This window comes from Triplophysa dalaica, chromosome 7, assembly GCF_015846415.1.
Source record: "Triplophysa dalaica isolate WHDGS20190420 chromosome 7, ASM1584641v1, whole genome shotgun sequence".
Lineage (NCBI taxonomy): Eukaryota > Metazoa > Chordata > Actinopteri > Cypriniformes > Nemacheilidae > Triplophysa > Triplophysa dalaica.
This window is the reverse complement of record NC_079548.1, coordinates 8,134,507-8,154,193: the sequence shown is the minus strand read 5'-3', so window position 1 is coordinate 8,154,193 and position 19,687 is coordinate 8,134,507. Positions and strand designations below refer to the sequence as shown.

The following is a 19,687-nucleotide window of genomic DNA, read 5'->3' as shown; positions in this document are numbered from 1 at the left end:
ATACTTTCAATCTGAAACTAAATAATATAAAAAAAAAAACATTTTATGCATTTTAAAAGGGTTGTTATTCCGTATGCAGCTAATTTAGTGTTGACTGTTAAGAATGAAGGATGCAAGCTACTCTAACTACTAACAGTGCTCTAGTTAGTACTTTTAACTATTTCTGAGCGAGGATTTCTAACACTACCAGTTACTCACATTACCACCTCCAGGAACATGCTTGATATTGCCTTTGGATCCGCATCTAGCCTCAACATTTGAAATGTCGATCTTCTTATGAACAATAGTGACCTGAAAAAGGAAAAGTAAAGTCAAGAAAGTTAATGCGGTGCCTGTGGGGTGGTGAAGATTTCAGGTTTCTCAAAGGGTTCTGATCTATAGATAAGACACAGGAGTTGACAGGGAAATTCACTTTTTTGTCTTTTTATACTATCCTAAAAAGTGACTTTGTGCAAAAATAAGAGTTTTAGGGCCCTAATTTAACGATCTTAGTGCATTTAGTGCATGTCCGAATCCACTTTTGCTAGTTTAAGGATGGGAAAAATTGTCTATAAGGGTTGTCCCTTTTTGTCATGGGTGTGTTTTGGGCAAGTCCCATCTCACATTCTCTTTAAGAGCCAGTTGTGCTAGTACCAGCGGATTTGCTATTTTCACAGCTTCTCCAGTGAGGAAACCCATCTGCTTGTGCACTAGGTTAAAGCGTGTGAGAAGACCAACTACAGGACAAGTCAGATATTTATCTTATGTACACAAAAATAATCTTTTACATTATAATCTTTTTATTTGTAATATTTAGTCATTTTTATGCACTTTGAGTGACCGCCTCTAGGCGCATATTAGCCTACTAACAAGCGATTTAAATAACTAAAAAATATTTACTATAGACCAGGTTTCAGTTGGGCAATGGCGCAGTCTATTTTAGTTACTTCAAAATAGCAACGTACCAACAATGCGCCTGAACACACCTCGTTTTCAGACCAGCATGCCCATGGACGGAGAAGTGAGTGCAAATGCATTTGTTATTTAAACAACATAGTGCAGGACGTGGAAATGGAAACTGCGTCAGGCTGAAACTAGCAAAAAACACTTGCACTTGTACGATAGGGCCTGTAGTCTCAATTGCTCACTCATTGTGTCTGTGATAAATCAATCACTTCCACCAGACTGTGTTGTGGGGCTTAAAAAAACAGCCCAGATGGACAAACAAAGATTCTTGTCCAGTAGCTTTTAACTGCAATCTTTATTTACCAGTTGTGTGTTCATACTTTGTCAAACATGCATGACTGAATTACCTTCCCTCCTCCAGGCTGGTGTTTGAGGTTCTCAGTGGAGCCAATCTTGGACCTGACGTTCTTCAGGTCAGGCAAAGGTGCAACAGGGGCGATGGGGGCGCGGGATCTCAGCGAACCGGGCGATTTAGGCGGGGTGCGGACCACGGCTACTTTCTTCACCTGTTGTCCAGGTGTGGAGGAGCGACTGGCTGGACTGCTGCAACCACTGCGGTCTGGGGTCTTGGGTGAGTCAGCTGCGATATGAACACAACAAAATACAGTTTTCAGTTTCCATGAGTCGTTTATGGGTTTTCTCTGCATTGATGTTTTTAATTCTGGAAGTATGGAGCTGTAGCAGTATTTAACAGCACAGCACTGCATTGGCTCCCGCTCAAATGAGGCTTTTTACCTCTCTCAAGGGACCCTGGTCCTGCCCTTCGATGCTCCATCCGTAAAGCAGCTATGATGTTCACAAATCAAAGTGGTACATATCAGACACATTTAAAGGGCTATTAAGAGAGAAGCATGCCCTTGTGCTTTCGTTACCCATTTCTAGGCAGATATTGTGTACTTCCTGAAGACTGGTTAAATTCTGAGTGAGGCTGCTCACTTTTGACATGAAGTAAATGCTTTATGTGATTTTTTACCTGCTATGAATTTTTATTAAGTTCTTTTTGGGGATGATTGGTAAACTTCTGCGGGTTTGTGTCTTGTGAATGCATTTAAATCACTAAAGATTGACTTTGAGTATCCTTCCTTTAAATGCTATCAAAAATTTAAGTTGCCATTCCAGCTTACTTACATCTTATACAGTACAACTCACCTGGGATTTTAGTGCCTACTCCTTGGGGTTTAATGCCTATTGCCTTCGTCCTGGCATCGCCAACCTACACATGAACAACCAGAGCAAGAATCAGCCAATCGTAAATGCACTTGTGGATGGCTCTTTTTGAAGACCTGAGTTTTTTTTATGATATTACTTTTTTATACCAGATCCAAAAAACTTTGTGACAAAATGAATTTGCTTCTTTGTCTACCTGGTTATTACACGAAGAGATGGGTTTCAAAATGAGATAACTCCGTATCATTTTTTTTCAAAAATCATGTTTTTTAATGTACATTCCAATTAATATCAAGCACACAGCAGTTGGTTTGTTTTGATTTAAGCTATAATAACTAAACATAATAACAAAAAATACAGCTAACAAACACAATAAAAACATGATAACATAATACAGAACAAGATTTAATAATAAAAACGCAGTTATCTTATTTTGGAACCAAACTTTTTCTTTTTTTAATGCACATTTACATTTTACATTTAGTCATTTGGCAGACGCTTTTATCCAAAGCGACTTACAGTGCACTTATTACAGGGACAATCCCCCTGGAGCAACATGGAGTAAAGTGTCTTGCTCAAGGACACACTGGTGGTGGCTGCTGGGATCGAACCAGCAACCTTTGATTTAACAGTTCAGTGGTTTAACCCACTAGACCACCAATGTAGATGTGTATACATTATTTATGATTATTATTTAAAGTAATATTATTTTTATATTTATTTATATGTATAATATAAAATAGTATAGAAGAGATTTATCTTCGTTGTTATTTTTTTCTAAAGTTTTGCTGTCACATCATAGGACATATTTATGGTTTATTTGGTCAACTATCATATACGGTATGTTGATTCTGTGTTCTTTTTAGGTGTTGTGAATTCCACCTCCTCATTGGGTCTCCATTTTTTTGTATTGGATAGTCATTTACTTTATGGTTTGCTCTACAAGGTACCACGTTGATGCAAAAGTACAGTTTTGCAATAAGGGCTCATGTATGCCAAAACAGGCTGATGGTTAGGGATGGGCAGGAGTACTTGCCGTGGCCCTGGACTCCCCACCTCCTGCCCTTTGGGGGTCTTTTACAGAGCCTGGATTGCTTAAACAACATGATGGAGTTGAGGAGGAGGCAGCGGGATTTTTGCTGGGGATACCTGGTGCTGTACACCCTCTTTGAGGGGTAGATGTAGGTGTAGATTTAGCATGAGTGATTGTGGTGAGTATCTTATGTGTTCGAGAGAAAGAAAGTAGAAGAAAAAAGGAAAAAGCAGTAAATAATATACTGAACTGAAAGATGCTGTTAAAAATGTAAAATCAAATAAAATGCAAAAACAAAATGCATTATTAACCCCTATGAACCTTTACTGTTTTTAGTTCAGGGTATCAGAGGCTTTATATAAATATAATGGTAGTGATTTATTAATCAACAAAATTATGAAATTCTTTTGTAATGTATATATTTTTGATAAATTAACTTATATTAGGTAGATATTACTTAAGTTGTTGAGGAAGGGAGGGTTGACATTTTCAAAAATGTGAACGATTAGTTTATGCACTATTCAAAATGTTTTTGTGATCATTTATTAGGAAAAAATATATCAGCCTGATGCTTCAATGTTACGCATGTTTTACAAGCTATACAACACCAATGTGGGCTCTGAGACCTCAAACATAACATGAGGATTAAGAATTAAAAAAAAAAATGTAAACAAAACTTTAAATATGAAAGAATGACCTTGCAGCTGTAATATGTGATAATAACTCTACCTTTTTCTCAGGAGCCCCTCCTGCTCCAGTCTTGGCTGTAGGAAGAAAATTTAAGAAATGGTGAGAAAGAGAGTTCACATGGTCACATTTCAAGTCGCGTGTGATTAAAATGTATCATCAGGAGGCAGTCAACAGTATATTTACTCAAAGATTTTGAGAGTCCTCTTCCCAGAAGCAGCAATTTCAGCATTTCAGTTTCCGTTCAGTTTTCAGTTTTTTATGTATGTTTGCAATATACTTCCAGAAACAGACTACATACATGAATTCATGTATATAGAAGGAATGTTAAGACCATGATTTTGTGTAATTTGATTTGTGCAGGACCATACTTAACTATGCCAAAACAAACAGAATCGGGAATGAATAAACCGTGAAGCCTAAGCTAACCGTTATGTAATTGTTGCTTTTCCATAAGAAAATACTGTCCAAGTGCTTGCAAGGCAGAAAAGAAACAATGTTAAATCTTTAATTTTATGCTATATCTACTTCAATATTATGATACATCATAGCATTGAGTTTATGCATGTCATGACAGTCATCTATCTTGATTTCTATTTGAATGTCCAAACTTTTTGCAGTGGCTATAGATGGTTATGTTCTGTAGATGTTAAAAAATGACCAATATCAATTCATTATACAGATTCTGCTATGACATGACTTCGTAAAATTTAATCTAAAATGAAAAACTTAAATTTCCTTAAAAAAAAACACTGTCCAAAAGTGTTTGCAAAACCAGCAGAGAGCAGACAACAAAGGCTGAAAAAAATCAGGTACAGTACCTTGAATGAGTATTGTCATAGTTCAGGCCAACAATTCATTTTGTCTCCCACAAGTTGTTGCATTTAAGATAAATACAATAAAACTATATAATAATTATATAAAGTAATAATAAGTATTTTGAGGTAAATAAACTGCAAAAAAGGTGAAAAATCGCATCTTCTGGGAATATAAATTCAGCTGCCTTGCAAGCATTGCTATTGGCTTTCCAGATTTCTAGTACAATTGCCATAAGACAGTTTTGCTTTGCAAAGTTTCACAGTTTCGAGCCAGATTTTCTTTATGCATGTATGTGCGTTTCGAGTTGTTTTAGCTAGTCTGATCTTTTTTTTGGAAGACGTCTGCACAGCTGTGGGAGACATTTAGGGGCGGTTTCCCGGACAGGGATTAGATCTAACCAGGACTAGGCCTTAGTTAAACTAGTTCATATAAATCATTAAAAAAACATACTTTACGAAAGAGCATATATTTTAAGATATGCTAATGCAAGTTGTTTTTGAGTGTTTTTGACATCTCTTAGATTTAAATTAGTCTTTGACTAGGCTTAAGCCCTGTCCTGAAAACCACCCCTTACTGTATGTTCTGTCTTGAACCCAGCAGCAAATACTGACCTTCTCCTTTCAGTATGTATATAGTCGACCCCATCTTCATTGACTTTTAGGCCCACTGGGTTATGTTTATAAATGTTTATCAAAATGGACATCTGGGAAACCAGAGTTCCCATACATGGTTCTGTGAGTGATACATTCAACAAACATGCAGAGGTGACATGCAATACCGAGGGACAGGTAAAAAATGTGCCAGCCAATGCACAAAGTTAGTCACAAACACAGGCAGAATAACACTGAGCACACACAAAGAGGTAAGCAAGATAGATAAACAGACAGTGCACAAAGAGTCGAGAGAGATTTTGTGGCTACGAGCAGCCCGTTTCTTCAACCGGACACATTGGTGTGCGCTTTTCAGAAAGGGAGCTGCGTAAGTCTACTGCTCTACTTGAAATAAAAGAAAAAGGGAAGAGAAATAAAATATCTGTGAAAGAGGAAGAGGCTGTGGGGAGATTGGGAACAGAACGGAAAACAGACCTTTGGATGGGACACTTGATTTTCTGGCCGGAGCAGCATCTTTGGAGGGAGTTTTCTGAAGTTTTGGAGCAGATTTGGGGGAAGGGGTGGCAGTGACCGTGGCAACAGGTTTCTTGGGTTTTTTGGCAGGTGATTCTTTGATGAGAGCTCCTTTGCTTGGCATAACTTGAGCGCTGGGCTTGACAGTATCTTTAGCAGGAGCAGCATCAGCATCAGGTTCTGGTTTGGCAACAGACTGGAGATTTTGCATTTCAATAAGATCCTCATTTGTCTCCAAGTATTTCTCTGCTTTATCTTGCTTGTCCTCTTTTGCTTCTTTGGATTCTCTGATTTCCTCTGAATCTGCTTCATGTTCCATCTTGGGTTGTGCCGCCTCTTTGGAACATGGAGGAATGCTGCTCTCATCCTCTTCTTCTTCTGGTACTTTCACTGCTTCCTTACGGGCATTGGTATCGAAGTCTGTGAGGGATGATTCCTCATGGGTGGGCTCGGGCGCACCACTGGGAGAAAGAGGAGAGCCTGGATCTGCCCGACAGGAGTCGGGGCTCTTGCTTTCCGGTGGTGTTTTGTCAGAACTGCATTCCCAGCCCGCAAGGGCACTCTGCTGACCGGCATCCTGAGGTTCGGTGTAGTCGAAGGATAGGCCACGCTTTTTAGCTTCCTCTGGGGTCATGGACAGATGAGTACGGGCTTCGTGTTCGCTATACAATCGATCATCTTTTAGATATGTCACACCTGGGGCAACAGAACTGCATACCAAATTATCTCCAGTTTCTTTCTCTTCTTCATCATCCACAACATCTTCTCTGTCCTTGTCTTCATCATAATCATCTACACCATTTTTCTGTTCTTCCATATTGATAGCATTTCCAGAAGGAGCATCCACATCAGGAGAACAAGAACGTTTTGTTTCATTCTCCTCTCTCTCATCTTCAAGCCCACTGGGACTGTGATCAGACATCTTCTCTGAGGGACTCTTCTTTACTTGGCTGTCAAAGCCCATGATCCCGGATCCCAACCCTGCGGAAAGGGTCTGCGGATGTGGGGACGGCGGGGACTGGTGTGGGCTGACAGATTTCTCCCTTTCCCTGTTCTCCTGCTCTCCCTCCTCATCCACTGATGCCGCACTGCTCCGGCCACTCTCTGGCAGACTTCCTGGGGTTAAATCTTCTGATGATGTGAAAGGCAGAATGATTGGAACAGCCACAGACAATACTGCAGAATTAGCGACACTCAACCACCCTCTCTCCACAATCAATATTAGAGGCAGAAAAAGAAAAGGAATGAAGAAACGAAGGAGGTAAAACATATAAGGAGGTCAAACACAACACAAACAACAAGTTTCTCTCTTGATATCAAACGTCACAATCCAGTGATTTGAAAACTGCACACTAAACTTTGAGATAAAGGCACTTTTACAATAAGGAGTGCTTGCTAAACAGAATTAGCTAGATGTAGACTACAACATGGGATTTGCCAAAATTGGGGTTCTGTGGAGGTAAAATGAGGGCTCAATGCAGTAGGGTCAGGTAGTCATGGGATCACTGCTTATAAAAGTGCCTTTTTAACTCACATTCAATCACAGGTTTCAACGTTCACAACAACCATAACCAAAACAAAACCATAAATGAAATCAACAGTCCAATCAGACAACAATATCCACAATGACCCAACAAACCCACAACATCTCTGTGAGCTTCAGTGAGTAATGCCTTGATGCCTGATAGGAAGATGGCCGACGAAGCAATGAATTGGTGCACTCTTAATTTGCCAGTATAATTTAATGCAGAGTTGCCGTTCGCTTTCTGACTTGAGCGGTTTAGCACATGTTTTGCATTGTGTTTTGAATGCATTTTAAGCAGGTTTAATGCATTCAGTGATTGCTTTGCTGAAACCCCTATTAGTCTTAGTATGTTCCAATGACTCGTAATTTGTCGGGTATATTGAAGCACTCAACAGTTCCAACATGAAGATAGAAACCCTTTCGCAGTTTGTCTTTCAAATCTAGTCATTTGAGGAGAGTCAACATTGCATGTCACTTAAGTGGGTTTACAGACTTTCAGCCATTTCATCGAAAGACTATATGGGAGTTTGTTAATGAGGGACTTGCATTTAAAATTAAATAAGTACCATTAAAGCTGTGGACTGCTAACATCAACAACATGTTCTCTTTCATGAAATATTCAGCTAATGGCTAATGGTAGTCTAATCCATTTACATTACTCCCTCTTCATACAACAACAGCTTACAACACACAGAACTCTACTGTAATGCATCTGTCTTGACTAGCCTTAGATTCCTGACAGCATCAATGGGATTGTGGATTTGAGGGTCAAGTGATATATGAGGCTTGTCTTAAAGTCCATTTACTCAGACCTTGATGTCTCACAGTATGTAATGACACAATGGGGCCTTTTTGTTTCTTCCTAGCCACATGAATCATGGTTAGCACCTATGAGAACATAAAATAATTATCGTCCCTCTTGAGCTTTAATCTGGGAGTTTCTTCCTAAAATGATAAAATTTGGAATGGAATCATGTGTAAATGGAACGCTCAGCACCGCTCTAAGCGGGCCTCGAACCGGGTCAATCCGTCATGGGACTTGGGCACTCTAACGAGGAGGCTAAAAACCGCACTCTCTAGCGTCTGTCGCTAGAGCGTCCTTGAGGCCAGGGTTTTAACATACTGCACAGCACTTCACTAGCTTGCCTATGTTACACATGCAAGATACCTAATGTCATCCGGGTCATGCCACCAGATAAGTGGGTCTGTATGTCATTAGACATCTAAAAGTTTATCTTGTGTAGTCACACACTAAATTGACATGCAAATGGAGGTTTTGGACACCACAACTAGTGTAGTCACACTTGGCATGACTTGAACTTTTTTTTATGCAAACGGAAGGATGGGGTAGATCTTCCTGATTGCGCTCTGTCAAATCCTGGGCTTTTACTGGCCTTGAAACTTTAAAAGAGGAAGTCATTATGTTGCTTGGGAATACTTCATCCTGCTGCAACTGCATATTATAAGCCTTGAAGACGTGCAATTAGTGTTCACTTATTTTTTTTTCTTTAGAGTGCTGCTTTTGTCATCATAGCATCAGCATACTCTACCAAGTATCCAGGAAGCTTCTAAGAACAAGGTCAGAGCTGAGTTGTTCCAGGTGTATTGTTTTACAAAAATGTAAATTGTAATTTGTACATTTGTTGTCACTTGCCATATGTTTTAAGGAATTATTTTTGGATACCGGTAATTGGATTGATGAAATACCAAGGCCAACTCTGCAAGATGATGATATCATTCTAGATAGTGCTTCATTACAAGTTCCTGATAATTATATCTGAATTTGGATTTAGTACAATATGTTCTACATAATCATTACTCCAACACTGGTAGGTAAAGTAAACAAAAGCTGAAGCCGAATTAGAAGTTGAATAGGTGGCATAATGGGAAGCCATGGAATAAAGGCAAGCTGGCCTATGAAGCTAAGCAATGGACAGTGAAGTAAAGAAGCAAGGTTGTAAGAAATGAAAGCGCTGTTGTAGTTCAGAGTGATCATACCCAATGGTACATCTCTATCAAAGGAAGTAGACTTGGGTTCAGAGTCTTCCAAAACAGGCTTTTGGCTGGTCACTTCAGACATCGGTTCATGTGTCTTCTCTATGAAAGATTGGTCAACTTTTAGTCAAGAACTAAAGGTGATTCAGAAAGCACACAATGCAAAAGACGATTCAAGGAAAGTTCATTTTGAAAAAAGTACTGATGTCATTTGGCGTGTTCTATATGAAATTCTTTCTTCACTGGAACATTGGAGGTTAAAAACAATGCAAATGCATAGTGACTGGTAGAGTGTTCTCTGTTTTGTTCCACAGCAGAAAGAAAGTCATAAATGTTTGGAACAACAAGGATGAAAATGGTGAATTTTCATTTTTAGGTAAGTTTTCCTTTTTTTTGTCTTTGGCTATGAACGATTAATGACCCTTGGTCAGGGATCATTCATATAGCCAAAGACTAAAGCAAAACAGTACAATGGCCTGGAGTTACTTTGTCTGTGGGATAAGAGCTAAAATTGTTATAATGTTCTTTTCAAATGTCCAAACAACTTCTTTGAAAAACACAAATGCTGACTACTCCTACCTAAATAGCTGACTGCGAAATACATTCCACTGAATTGGTCATTATTGAGACATTCTGCTACTCTGACTACTGCCATCACAGTTAAACTTTTTCTGCCTTCAATTTTAGGTTGCTGTGTGGTTGATAAGACTGTGGACGCCTGGGGCTCGCTGAAAGGTTTTCATCTTCTGCCAGAACAATCCACAGTGGGTAAGGTGAATTATCTTTTTGTTGTTAAAGTTACTATGTCTTCTGATTTTCAAACCTGTGCCTCATCTTTCTATCATACCTGGTTTATGATTAAAGGTATATGCACACATTTAGGTCAAAACAATTATAAATACATAATGAAACCATGAATATGTCTTCTAGAAGGTATACATAACCAATGGTATATAAAGTTTTACAAATAAATTTGACTAGACATTTTGCAGAGACCCGGATTAATGAAAACCTTCACAGACATCTGAAACCAACCCATAACTGAATCTTTTCACTATCAGTGTATATGTCAGGTGTCATTGTGCAGAAAAAAATAGTTTTCAGTCTTGCCGTTTTCCCACTTTATAGTAAAATATAGTAGGATCTTATCATGATGCAGAGACTGACCTTTCACTGGACCATCCCCAGGTCCCATATATGCTGCTGTTCCGTTCTTCAAGTCTTGTTGATGGCCATCATTGATGCTCATGTTGCCTATGTCAGGAGAATCACCCACCTGTCCAGAATTCATGTGGTCCTGATGATCCATTTTGAGATTATTTCAGTCTGTCGAGTCAAAACAGAAAACAGATAAACATGCAGATTTTTAATGAAATGGGACTGATATGTTTACAAGATTTTTTCTACACCCAATGAATTTAGAAATACATATTTGTGGAGATGGTGGTCTAGTGGGTTAAACCACTGAACTGGAAATCAAAAGGTTGCTGGTTCGATCCCAGCAGCCACCACCAGTGTGTCCTTGAGCAAGACACTTTACTCCATGTTGCTCCAGGGGGATTGTCCCTGTAATAAGTGCACTGTAAGTCGCTTTGGATAAAAGCGTCTGCCAAATGCCTAAATGTAAATGTATATATATATAGCTCTGGCAAAGTCAGAGACCTCACCAAATTTGCCTTTTGACAGCATTTCTAAATGTATTGCAGAATGTTATTGAGAGCATACATATATTGGCGAGATACAAGAATAAGACCACTGAAAGAGTACTTTTTCTCCATCCATGAAGAAAAACAATAAATTGTTGACAAGCACAGAAGACAACGCAAACGCAGGTCTAGATATTATATTTCACACTGTACTATATGATAGATGCATAACATGTGGATTTCATCGTCTCTTAATTCACACCCACAAAATGTGGATCTTATAGTTGTCAAGTGTGTTTGTCCGATTGTTGGCTTCCTGTTCCTGTTTTAACTAAAAGGGTTTTCTGGTTCCTTTTTGCAGTTCTGCTTAATTCTGCTTCCAGAACTGTTCTTACTGTTTCTCCATTTAACATAAAAGCTCACATAGTTTACACACTTTGCAAATAAACAATAATTTCATTAATCCCATTATATTAGCTAGTTCACGTGCACTGTTGTTGCATCCCAAATTTGTTTTAGTTCATTTCCTGTGTGAATGCAACTGGACACTTGAACATTTTGCCTGTGCTGCAACCAGCTCTGAAGGTCTTATTGAAAACCAAGTTGTTTTAGGGAAGAATCGCTGTGGAGCTGAAAATAGTGCTAAAGCTGCAGGGGCTTGTTGATGTTTGACAATTACATAATTCTCAAAGTCAAAAGTAACCAACAGCAAGGAACAGAGAGGTCTTTGACCATCATACCATTATGCTATTGCAAAGGTTAAGTTTCATTCAGATGCTGGCATAACCTTTTAAGATTTGTACTGAAGGTTGATGTTTCCTTGATAGCAGGGCTGCACATGGTTTGGTAGGTGGATCATTATTTGCACGTTCCCTGGGGATCTCTTCCTAACCTTCCTAATATACTCTCAAAAGCAGGGTTTCCCTATGGCAGGACTGGGGCAGATTTAAGCCTTATTCCTGCAGGGCCCTCATCCATTATTCAGAGCGAGCTGTGATATCTGTAAACAGTATTCAGAAACCATCTGCACCCACAGTCGGTACAGGACGAAGCAAGCAGCGGCATTCACCAATACAATAAATCATTAGGGGCTGATTTATTTAGCAAAAAATTGTCAAAAAATACACACTGGGGAGAAATGTCAAAATTCTGTAAAAATAAAGGAGAAGTAGAGGGATAGGTTACCCAAAAATTAAAATTCAGTCGACATTTAACTCACCTCAAGTTGTCCCAAACCTGTACAAATTTCATTTTTCTGCTAAACCAAAAGGAAGAAATTGGGAGGATGTCAGTAACCAAACAGATGGCGTCCCTCGTGTACTGCCATAGTAGGGAAAATAAATACTATGGGGGTCAATGGGGGATGAGATTGGTAACTGACATTCTTCCCAATATCTTCCGCATAACAAAAACATTTATACAGGTTTGGACCAATCTAAGGGTGGGTAAATGATGACAGAATTTTCATGTTTGATTGAAGTATAGCTTAATAAATAAATTGAACCAAGGAATATTTGCTCAGGGCCATAAGTAAATATCTATGTACACATGTTATTTGTTTTATATTTTTGTATATAAATTCAGTTGATAAAATTGTATTTATGTTTGTTTCTTTGTCCTGCAGCCATGTTTGTTTGACTTCACCCTCCGCTGGCTAGGATTCAGATTTACAAGAGTACTTATTCAAGGGACTCAGCGGGCTGGTGCTCTTGATCTGAATAAGTGCTGTATGAGCACTCTGGCCAGTGCATAGAGGATGTCACTATCCCTTTAAAAACCGCCTGTCTTTCTGACTGTCGATGGATGTGTGTTTCTTCCTCCATTATGTGGTAAGAGCTCGGCACAGAGCAGAAAGGGCAGAGCAGGAATGAAATGGACAGTAAAGGGGGTTTGGGCACTGTTCTTAAAAAACAATGGAGGATGACATGCAAGCTGAATTTGGAGTAACCCTTGTTCAGAGGGTCGCAGGGGTGAGACGGAGAAGTGTAATGTGAGTTGGGCAGCAGCCAGGGATGGGCTCAGCTCATTAATATTCAGTACACGTTATTGCAGAAACCAGGAAGAAGAGGGTGTAAGTGTGCTGGACACTAATGCAACACTACAGAACAGTTCCAACTTCTTTCTCATTCTTTAATGTTTTCCCCATTTTTTGGAATAATAACTTTGGGAATTATGTTGCAACTAAAGAAATTTTAATGTCAGGATAACATATTTTGACTTCACGGTTATCGTGGCAAAGCTCATGCACACTGTGTTGGTATTATCAAGATATATTTTGTTGATATTTTGTAAGTGTAAGTTTCAAATATGTGTAGAGAGAGAGAGTTTATATTCTAAGTAACTATTATTTTATATTCAAAAATTTTTGGTGGGGGTCAACCCTGTCAGGGTATGTTAAACTCAGAATTGGGCCTTGCTCTACCCTTTAAATCTTACTGTAAAAAATGACAGAAGAGGCTGAGTGATGAGGAAAACAATCCAGAGACGTAGAGAGAGAATGTGTCAGGATTTGCACAAAGCTGAAAGAACAATTTGGGCGAGGATTGAAACAGTAAAGACAAAAGGAGGAGGAAAGAATTCAGAGCGAGAAAATCAGAAATGAAGTGAGGGGGTCGGAGAAAACACTTTAGACTGTGAAAGGCTGAAAGATCTTCAGGCAAAAGACAAGAGAACGACAGACACACACAGAGCATGCAACTATGATGAAGCAGATTTTTATAGCCAGTGTACAGTGCGAGCATCACTTCCAGTGGACTGGGGCATTATGGGTATTTTCACTGTATTCCGCCCTGTCCTCTCTCATCAGATCATGTTATTTTGCCAGTGTGTGATGTGCGAAATGATTCCACCGCACTGCATATCTGGAAGTGAAAAGGGATTGTTGGGGTCATGTGTTGCCTACCAACTGACTGTCTCCATGGCACTGTCCCAAATAAAGCTCTTGCAAGCCAAACTTTGGTGATGTCATGACACAAACACTGTAGTCCCATGTGGAGTCGGCCTCAGCACTGGTTCAACAAAAGGGTGTCATTTCATAGATGTGTGCACGCAATGGCCATGGGAAGACCGCAAGTATGCCATTAAGGACAGGGACTGTATAGTAAGTTAGGTTCTTGCTTTCACTATATCTGAAAGATGCAGTGGCCAGATTACAAGATGGGAGATGCAGTGATGTGTGTTAAATGTGATGTTGTGTAACCTGTCATGGTCATGGGGTGGTGAGGATAGACCATTTTTCCGCTAAACTGACCCTGTCCGACATCTGCTCGTTCAAATGGAACATGACCATCTGGCAAACACTCCAAAAAGTAGATTTGTGTGTGCGTGTGATGGGTTTTGACATGGTAATCTAAAATCCTGTGTAATCGCCATACTGATAAACATGCCAATGATATTAAATCAACATGCTTGAGCAAACCAATGAGTTCTGAAAATTGAAATGCAACATTTTTGTTGATGTTTGTGAAGATAAAGTGATGTTTGTTGAAATAGACTTCTGTAAAGTTAGCCTTGGCTTGGAATTTTTTTTGCTCAGATAAAGGCAAAGTGGGATTTGTGTATATTGTGTGAAGTTCATAGGATCTGAACGAGGAACATTTTGGTTACTTTTAACGTGAGCTTTTGAAAAGAAGCAGTGGATAAAGAATTCTACAATTGGGAGCAAAGAAAAGCCCATCGATCTCAAAGGAGAAATGATTTGACATGTAATACAAATTTAAAAACATTAAAAATATATTCCTATGTGTTTCTGTAATAAGGTACTGTCGGCAAGGGCATACAACCTTGCAAATCTCCTGCTAGACCATTATGAGAGCAATCTTTGAAGAAAATGCAGATGTCAACAGAAACCAGCTGATACGATAAGAGAAATCGATGGAGCAGTCATCTTCAAAACAGTCAAGAACCAAAACAAGGTCAGTATGAATACTCACAATCCTCTCAAAGATTTCACATGGTTCAACAGTAAGCAGTCCAGCCAATAAGACCCCCTGCCTTCATTATAGTTAGTGTTTTACATCAATTTTATCACCAGTTTGCTATGTTGGTGACTTGGAACCAGTACCAGTTTTTTAACACTGTGCGATGTAAAAATGTTAATATCCGTCAGCAAATAAAACATTTACAATCACGATAACCACCCGTGGCTTTGGAGTGCATTATTGTCCACCATCTATTTGCAAACTTTCATTAACCTGTCTTTGTTCTGTGGCTTGTCTGTCTTCCAAGCCACGGACACACTTGAAATAAATGACGGCAACTATAAAAAACAAGCTATTCGTAAAAACAATGAAGAAAATGTCATGCTTTATTCCAAAACCACGCTAAAAGTTTTCATTGTCTCTTAGTCAGATAATCCAGATATATAAAGGTCGCCAGAGATATGTCAGGTCTACATGAAAATAGATCGATTCTGGCTCCCAGACCACAGGCAGATAGTCTAGACGAGGTCTAGCCCAGCCGCAGTGAACCCTAGTTCTGGGTCACACAGGTTACAGAATCAGAACTGCCCTGCAACTAAAATACTGTCTTATTTCATATCTGTACGCTTTAACAGCCGAGAGACTTTGTATCATAACTGCAATGAGATTAAATTAACCAGAATGTCCTCTGGACCTCAGTGCTTGTGTTTCACTAAATTTATGGGGCTCTTTCAGAGTTTACCAAACAGACCAATTACACAAGTGCCCTGTGTGTGGTGTTAATGACGTATTCGGGAGATCGTTCTGGAATGTCTCCAACAATTCATCAGGACGGCAAAAACAAACACCATCATTATGCGATGTGATAAGTCACTACTCTTTAGCTCTAGGGCTAGTTTTTGTCCAAATTGTTTTTTTACAAATTGTACAAAAGTCTGTAGTTAATTCAAGCTCTCTGTTCTTGTTGTATACAGTGAGTTATTTATTGCCATTTATTTTTTGTGGGTGCAAGGGTTGTTGTCAGGCTGAGCGACTCCACAAGCTACCCTGTCCTCACACAGTTGGGTGCCTCTCTGCTTCTGACCTAGTTTTGTCTATCGCAGCTACCAGCGCAGCTTGTAGCAAATGTACAGCTTTATATCTCTCTCTTTTCATTGTAGAGTTACTGCACTGGCGCAACAAGATCAGGGTGGTTGACGGCTGCATGGCTTTGTGTGCCAACTGCTGCATGCATGCCAAGTGCCGCCTAATCAGGTAAACACTTGATATTCCCAAATGCATTGTGGCACGCTTACCTCCCGCAAGACCTACGAGTTTAACATATGAACCCTAGAGGCTTAAAGTCGTGGTGTGTTTCGGATAAGCCTCAATCCTCTGAGGCTCCGTTCTATTTAACCTTATAGAAACAAGATCTCTGCATGAGATTATGAGGATGTATTATATTAGGAACACCATAAGAGAATGTGGTGACCCTCAAAATGACAGTTTATTTAAGTCAAATACTTTTTAGGCAAATGAATGTAACTTTTATAAACATGCGTTCTTTGGATAAACTAAAAGGCAAATTTCTTCATTGGAAGGACGTTGGTGATTTGCCCAGGTCACACCTGCTCAACCAGCGGAAATGTCCATGATCTCTGGTAAAGAGATTCAACCTTCCCATCTGCTAAGCCATATCTAGACCTGCAGTCCACTTGACCACATTCTCAGCAAGGGACATCACACCTCACTGAACTGAACCTGGACATTAAATTAACTGAATGGCCAGCCAGTTCTGTGTGCTTGCTGGCTTCAGCGGTTATGCTGCCAGATTAAATGGCTGTTGATAAGAGCATATGAAAATGTTCAATCCAGTTCAAAGGACAGTTGGCATATAAGTGAACGTGCAGATGCTGGAATGAAGGGGAAAATGTCAGCCAAGTGATACGCATCCAGTGTAGGCTGGCTGCTAACATTGCTAACATTCTTCCAAATATCTTTGTGTTTATCAGAACAAAGAAATGTATACAGGTTTGGAACAACTTGAGAGTGAGTTATTCATGACAGAAGTTTCATTTTTGGGTGAACTACTACCCCTTAGTGGTTCTCAAACCTTTTCATTCAAAGGGCCCCGTGTAGGGTGCATTGCTTTGCACACCCCCAAAAAAAGACTTACAATCTTAAACTTACAATGCAGGAACATCAATTCTTTTGGGTTTGATTCCATAGCATTTATGATAATTTTCTATATTTCATAAAATGCGTCAGGATCTGTGGCCTCCAGTTTAAGAACCACTGCTTTAAGGGACAGTTAATGTCAAATACTGTCGACTGGTTTGTGATGATATATTAGAGGGAAAATCATTGCGTCTATGAGAGGTCAATTCTAGTGTATGCATGTATGTCTGCGTGTTTGTGTGTGTGTGCGTGCGTGAACATTAACGATTTTTGTGATCCCTAGCCATTGCACACAGGAAGTTAGTCATCTGTTGCCATGGTGCATCAGTGAGTTAAGGACTGTAGCTCACTCTGCATGGGATCTGGCCTGCCAGACCAGAGGGACACTGACTCACTGTCTTCAAATTGCACAAATATTTTTAATCTGGTTGGTTGTGAGTTCCGGTTACTGTAAATGTATATTACGTCACTGGATAATCCTGAGATATGATTGGGTGATAAAGGCGAAATTCAGGCTCTTTCGAATCAAAGTGAACCTAAATGCTCTCTTTCTTTATGGGGAATGTTTTTCCCTTTGAGAAATTATAACCTGAAAGATGCAAACTGCTTTTACTGCATACTGTTATAATTCGTGTTTCAGTTTGTCACACCCCTATTTTTGTGTGATTTCTTTACAGTTAGCCGCTATTAATAATACATGACAAAATTGAAAATGTTTCAAATGAACGCTTTGACTTTTTAATGCACTAAAACTACTCGGTAATAATGCGAACCACCATTTTGTCCGTTTCTCTTTTCTTTATTTATCTTACCTTCACTATGTTTTAATAATGTTATCCAACCATAAACTTACCAACAGACCATTGAATGTGGCAAACAATCTCCATTGGTCTGTAAATGTAGATTTGCCATGTGCTATGGATGATTTTAATCGCCATAAGTAATTGAAACATGACTACCATAAATAAACAGGCAACAATGGTAGTTGGCAGTAATGAGGATTTTGCACCTGTCTAAACAGAAGTCGATTATTTGTAAGCTTCTCTCTGGCTTGATGGTACATCTCTGGCCTTTACGTTGATACAGATTTAAAATATCGACAATTACAACAAAATACATAAATCCCGTATGTATAACTAACGAAATATTATTGCTCACAAATTTGCACGCAAAAATAACCCCATATTTCATGTCGTCATCTTTACACGGTTTAAGCCACAGCGACAGTAGTTTAGCTCGATCAAGCGACATGCTTTCCCAGAGATGGGCGTGGGGGAGGAAGCTCACATCCCCGCGTTTCAAATGTTGCATTCAAGATTTTCCCATTTACATTGTGTATTATCGAAAAAATTATAATACTTACAAAGCGAACAATAGGATGGCGAGATGATAAGTGTGACCGAGCGCAACAGCCGTGATGAGAGGGACAGAGAGAGAGAGAGAGAGAGAGAGACGGGGAGGGAGGGGGAGCAAGGTGTGTCCGGCTGCCTTGAGAAATGCAGAATTGAGTCTATAGAGGAATCTGTGTATCAAACGATTGTAAATGAAAACGGGGTCTTTTATGCTCCGCGTGCAAACAACGAAAGAAAAACCAGAAAGATGTATAGACATGCAAAACCCGTCGAGGCTCCGGATTGTTGCCTCTTTGTCTTTTTTTAAGGCCTAATATAGAAAAAAAATAGAGATCCGACCACTAGACTCCATTGCAGATCTCGTCTTAGAGACAAAGCGCCTGGTGATGTTACAATACTATCAGAAATTAAGTTGTTCTCGCATTAAAACATAAACAAAATTTCGTCACGCCCTTTTAAAAATGTATTTAAAACAACGTTAAATAGCACTGTTCGAGAATACCCGAGGAATCGTGCACATTCTGTGAAGATTTGCGTAACCATGGAAGCGTTACATGACAAAACCGGCGTGCGTTTTTGTCCACATGCAACATCAGCACCATTTTCAACAGACGTCAAGCTGCGAAAATCGCGTTACAGCGGAGAGCAAAGCCACCTTGCGGATCAGACACACGTCGAGTCGGTTCGTCCGCGAGCAAAAGCCGCAGAAAAACCTAGATAACCGATACGTCGTTCGTTATGACCACACAACAACCCACTGAAAACACCTGCGCCGTTTTTTCTCGTGGTTTTATCGCCATTGACTAACACACCGGCGTAAAGCACATTACGCAGCGTTCATCGGCGTCACAATATTTCTAGGTTTTTCCACAGCATTGCTGCTGACAAACCGAGCTCACATGAAAAGCTCAACGTATCTATTGTCACATCCTAGAGATTTGTATTAAATATACGACCAAATAAAAAAGCAAACCTTTAAATATTTGTCTCGTATCATTTAATGAATGTGAACGGAGACAATTGCTTTTGTGTACAACCCCCACGAATGTTAGATGCGAAAAAATCGAAAATGTTCAGTTGCTTTGTACATTTACTCACGATGAAATGACATTAGTATTGCATTGATTTTTATTTCCTTCTCTTTGTTGTAAATCCAGGCCCATTATGTCCAAGTCACACACCCATCATCGGATTTGCAACATCCTTTAAACAAGAGTCCTCTTTGCGGATAAGCGTGATAAAAAGCGCGGTGAGGCTTTTCAGCGTATTTTATTCCATTACTGAAGATGAATCACAGATGAATGATATTTCGAGATT

General features: G+C 39.5%; 1 protein-coding gene across 4 annotated transcripts in view; it reads right to left on the bottom strand.

Moving 5' to 3' along the window:
* The window catches only part of maptb (microtubule-associated protein tau b), a 28,430-nt gene that overhangs the window by 7,547 nt on the left and 1,196 nt on the right, over nucleotides 1-19,687 (bottom strand). The window contains exons 3-9 of one of the 4 annotated variants that reach the window (XM_056751976.1): nucleotides 10,475-10,621; nucleotides 9,275-9,397; nucleotides 5,737-6,906; nucleotides 3,875-3,909; nucleotides 2,095-2,158; nucleotides 1,681-1,731; nucleotides 1,293-1,525 (exon numbers count right to left, since the gene is read on the bottom strand). In XM_056751976.1, coding sequence (XP_056607954.1) covers nucleotides 1,293-1,525; nucleotides 1,681-1,731; nucleotides 2,095-2,158; nucleotides 3,875-3,909; nucleotides 5,737-6,906; nucleotides 9,275-9,397; nucleotides 10,475-10,604 — 1,806 coding nt within the window. In that variant the 5' untranslated portion in view covers nucleotides 10,605-10,621. Of the gene's footprint in view, nucleotides 1-198; nucleotides 292-1,292; nucleotides 1,526-1,680; nucleotides 1,732-2,094; nucleotides 2,159-3,874; nucleotides 3,910-5,736; nucleotides 7,693-9,274; nucleotides 9,398-10,474; nucleotides 10,622-19,687 lie in introns of those variants that run through there. The other 3 variants (XM_056751975.1, XM_056751972.1, XM_056751973.1) reach the window with 3 other exon arrangements.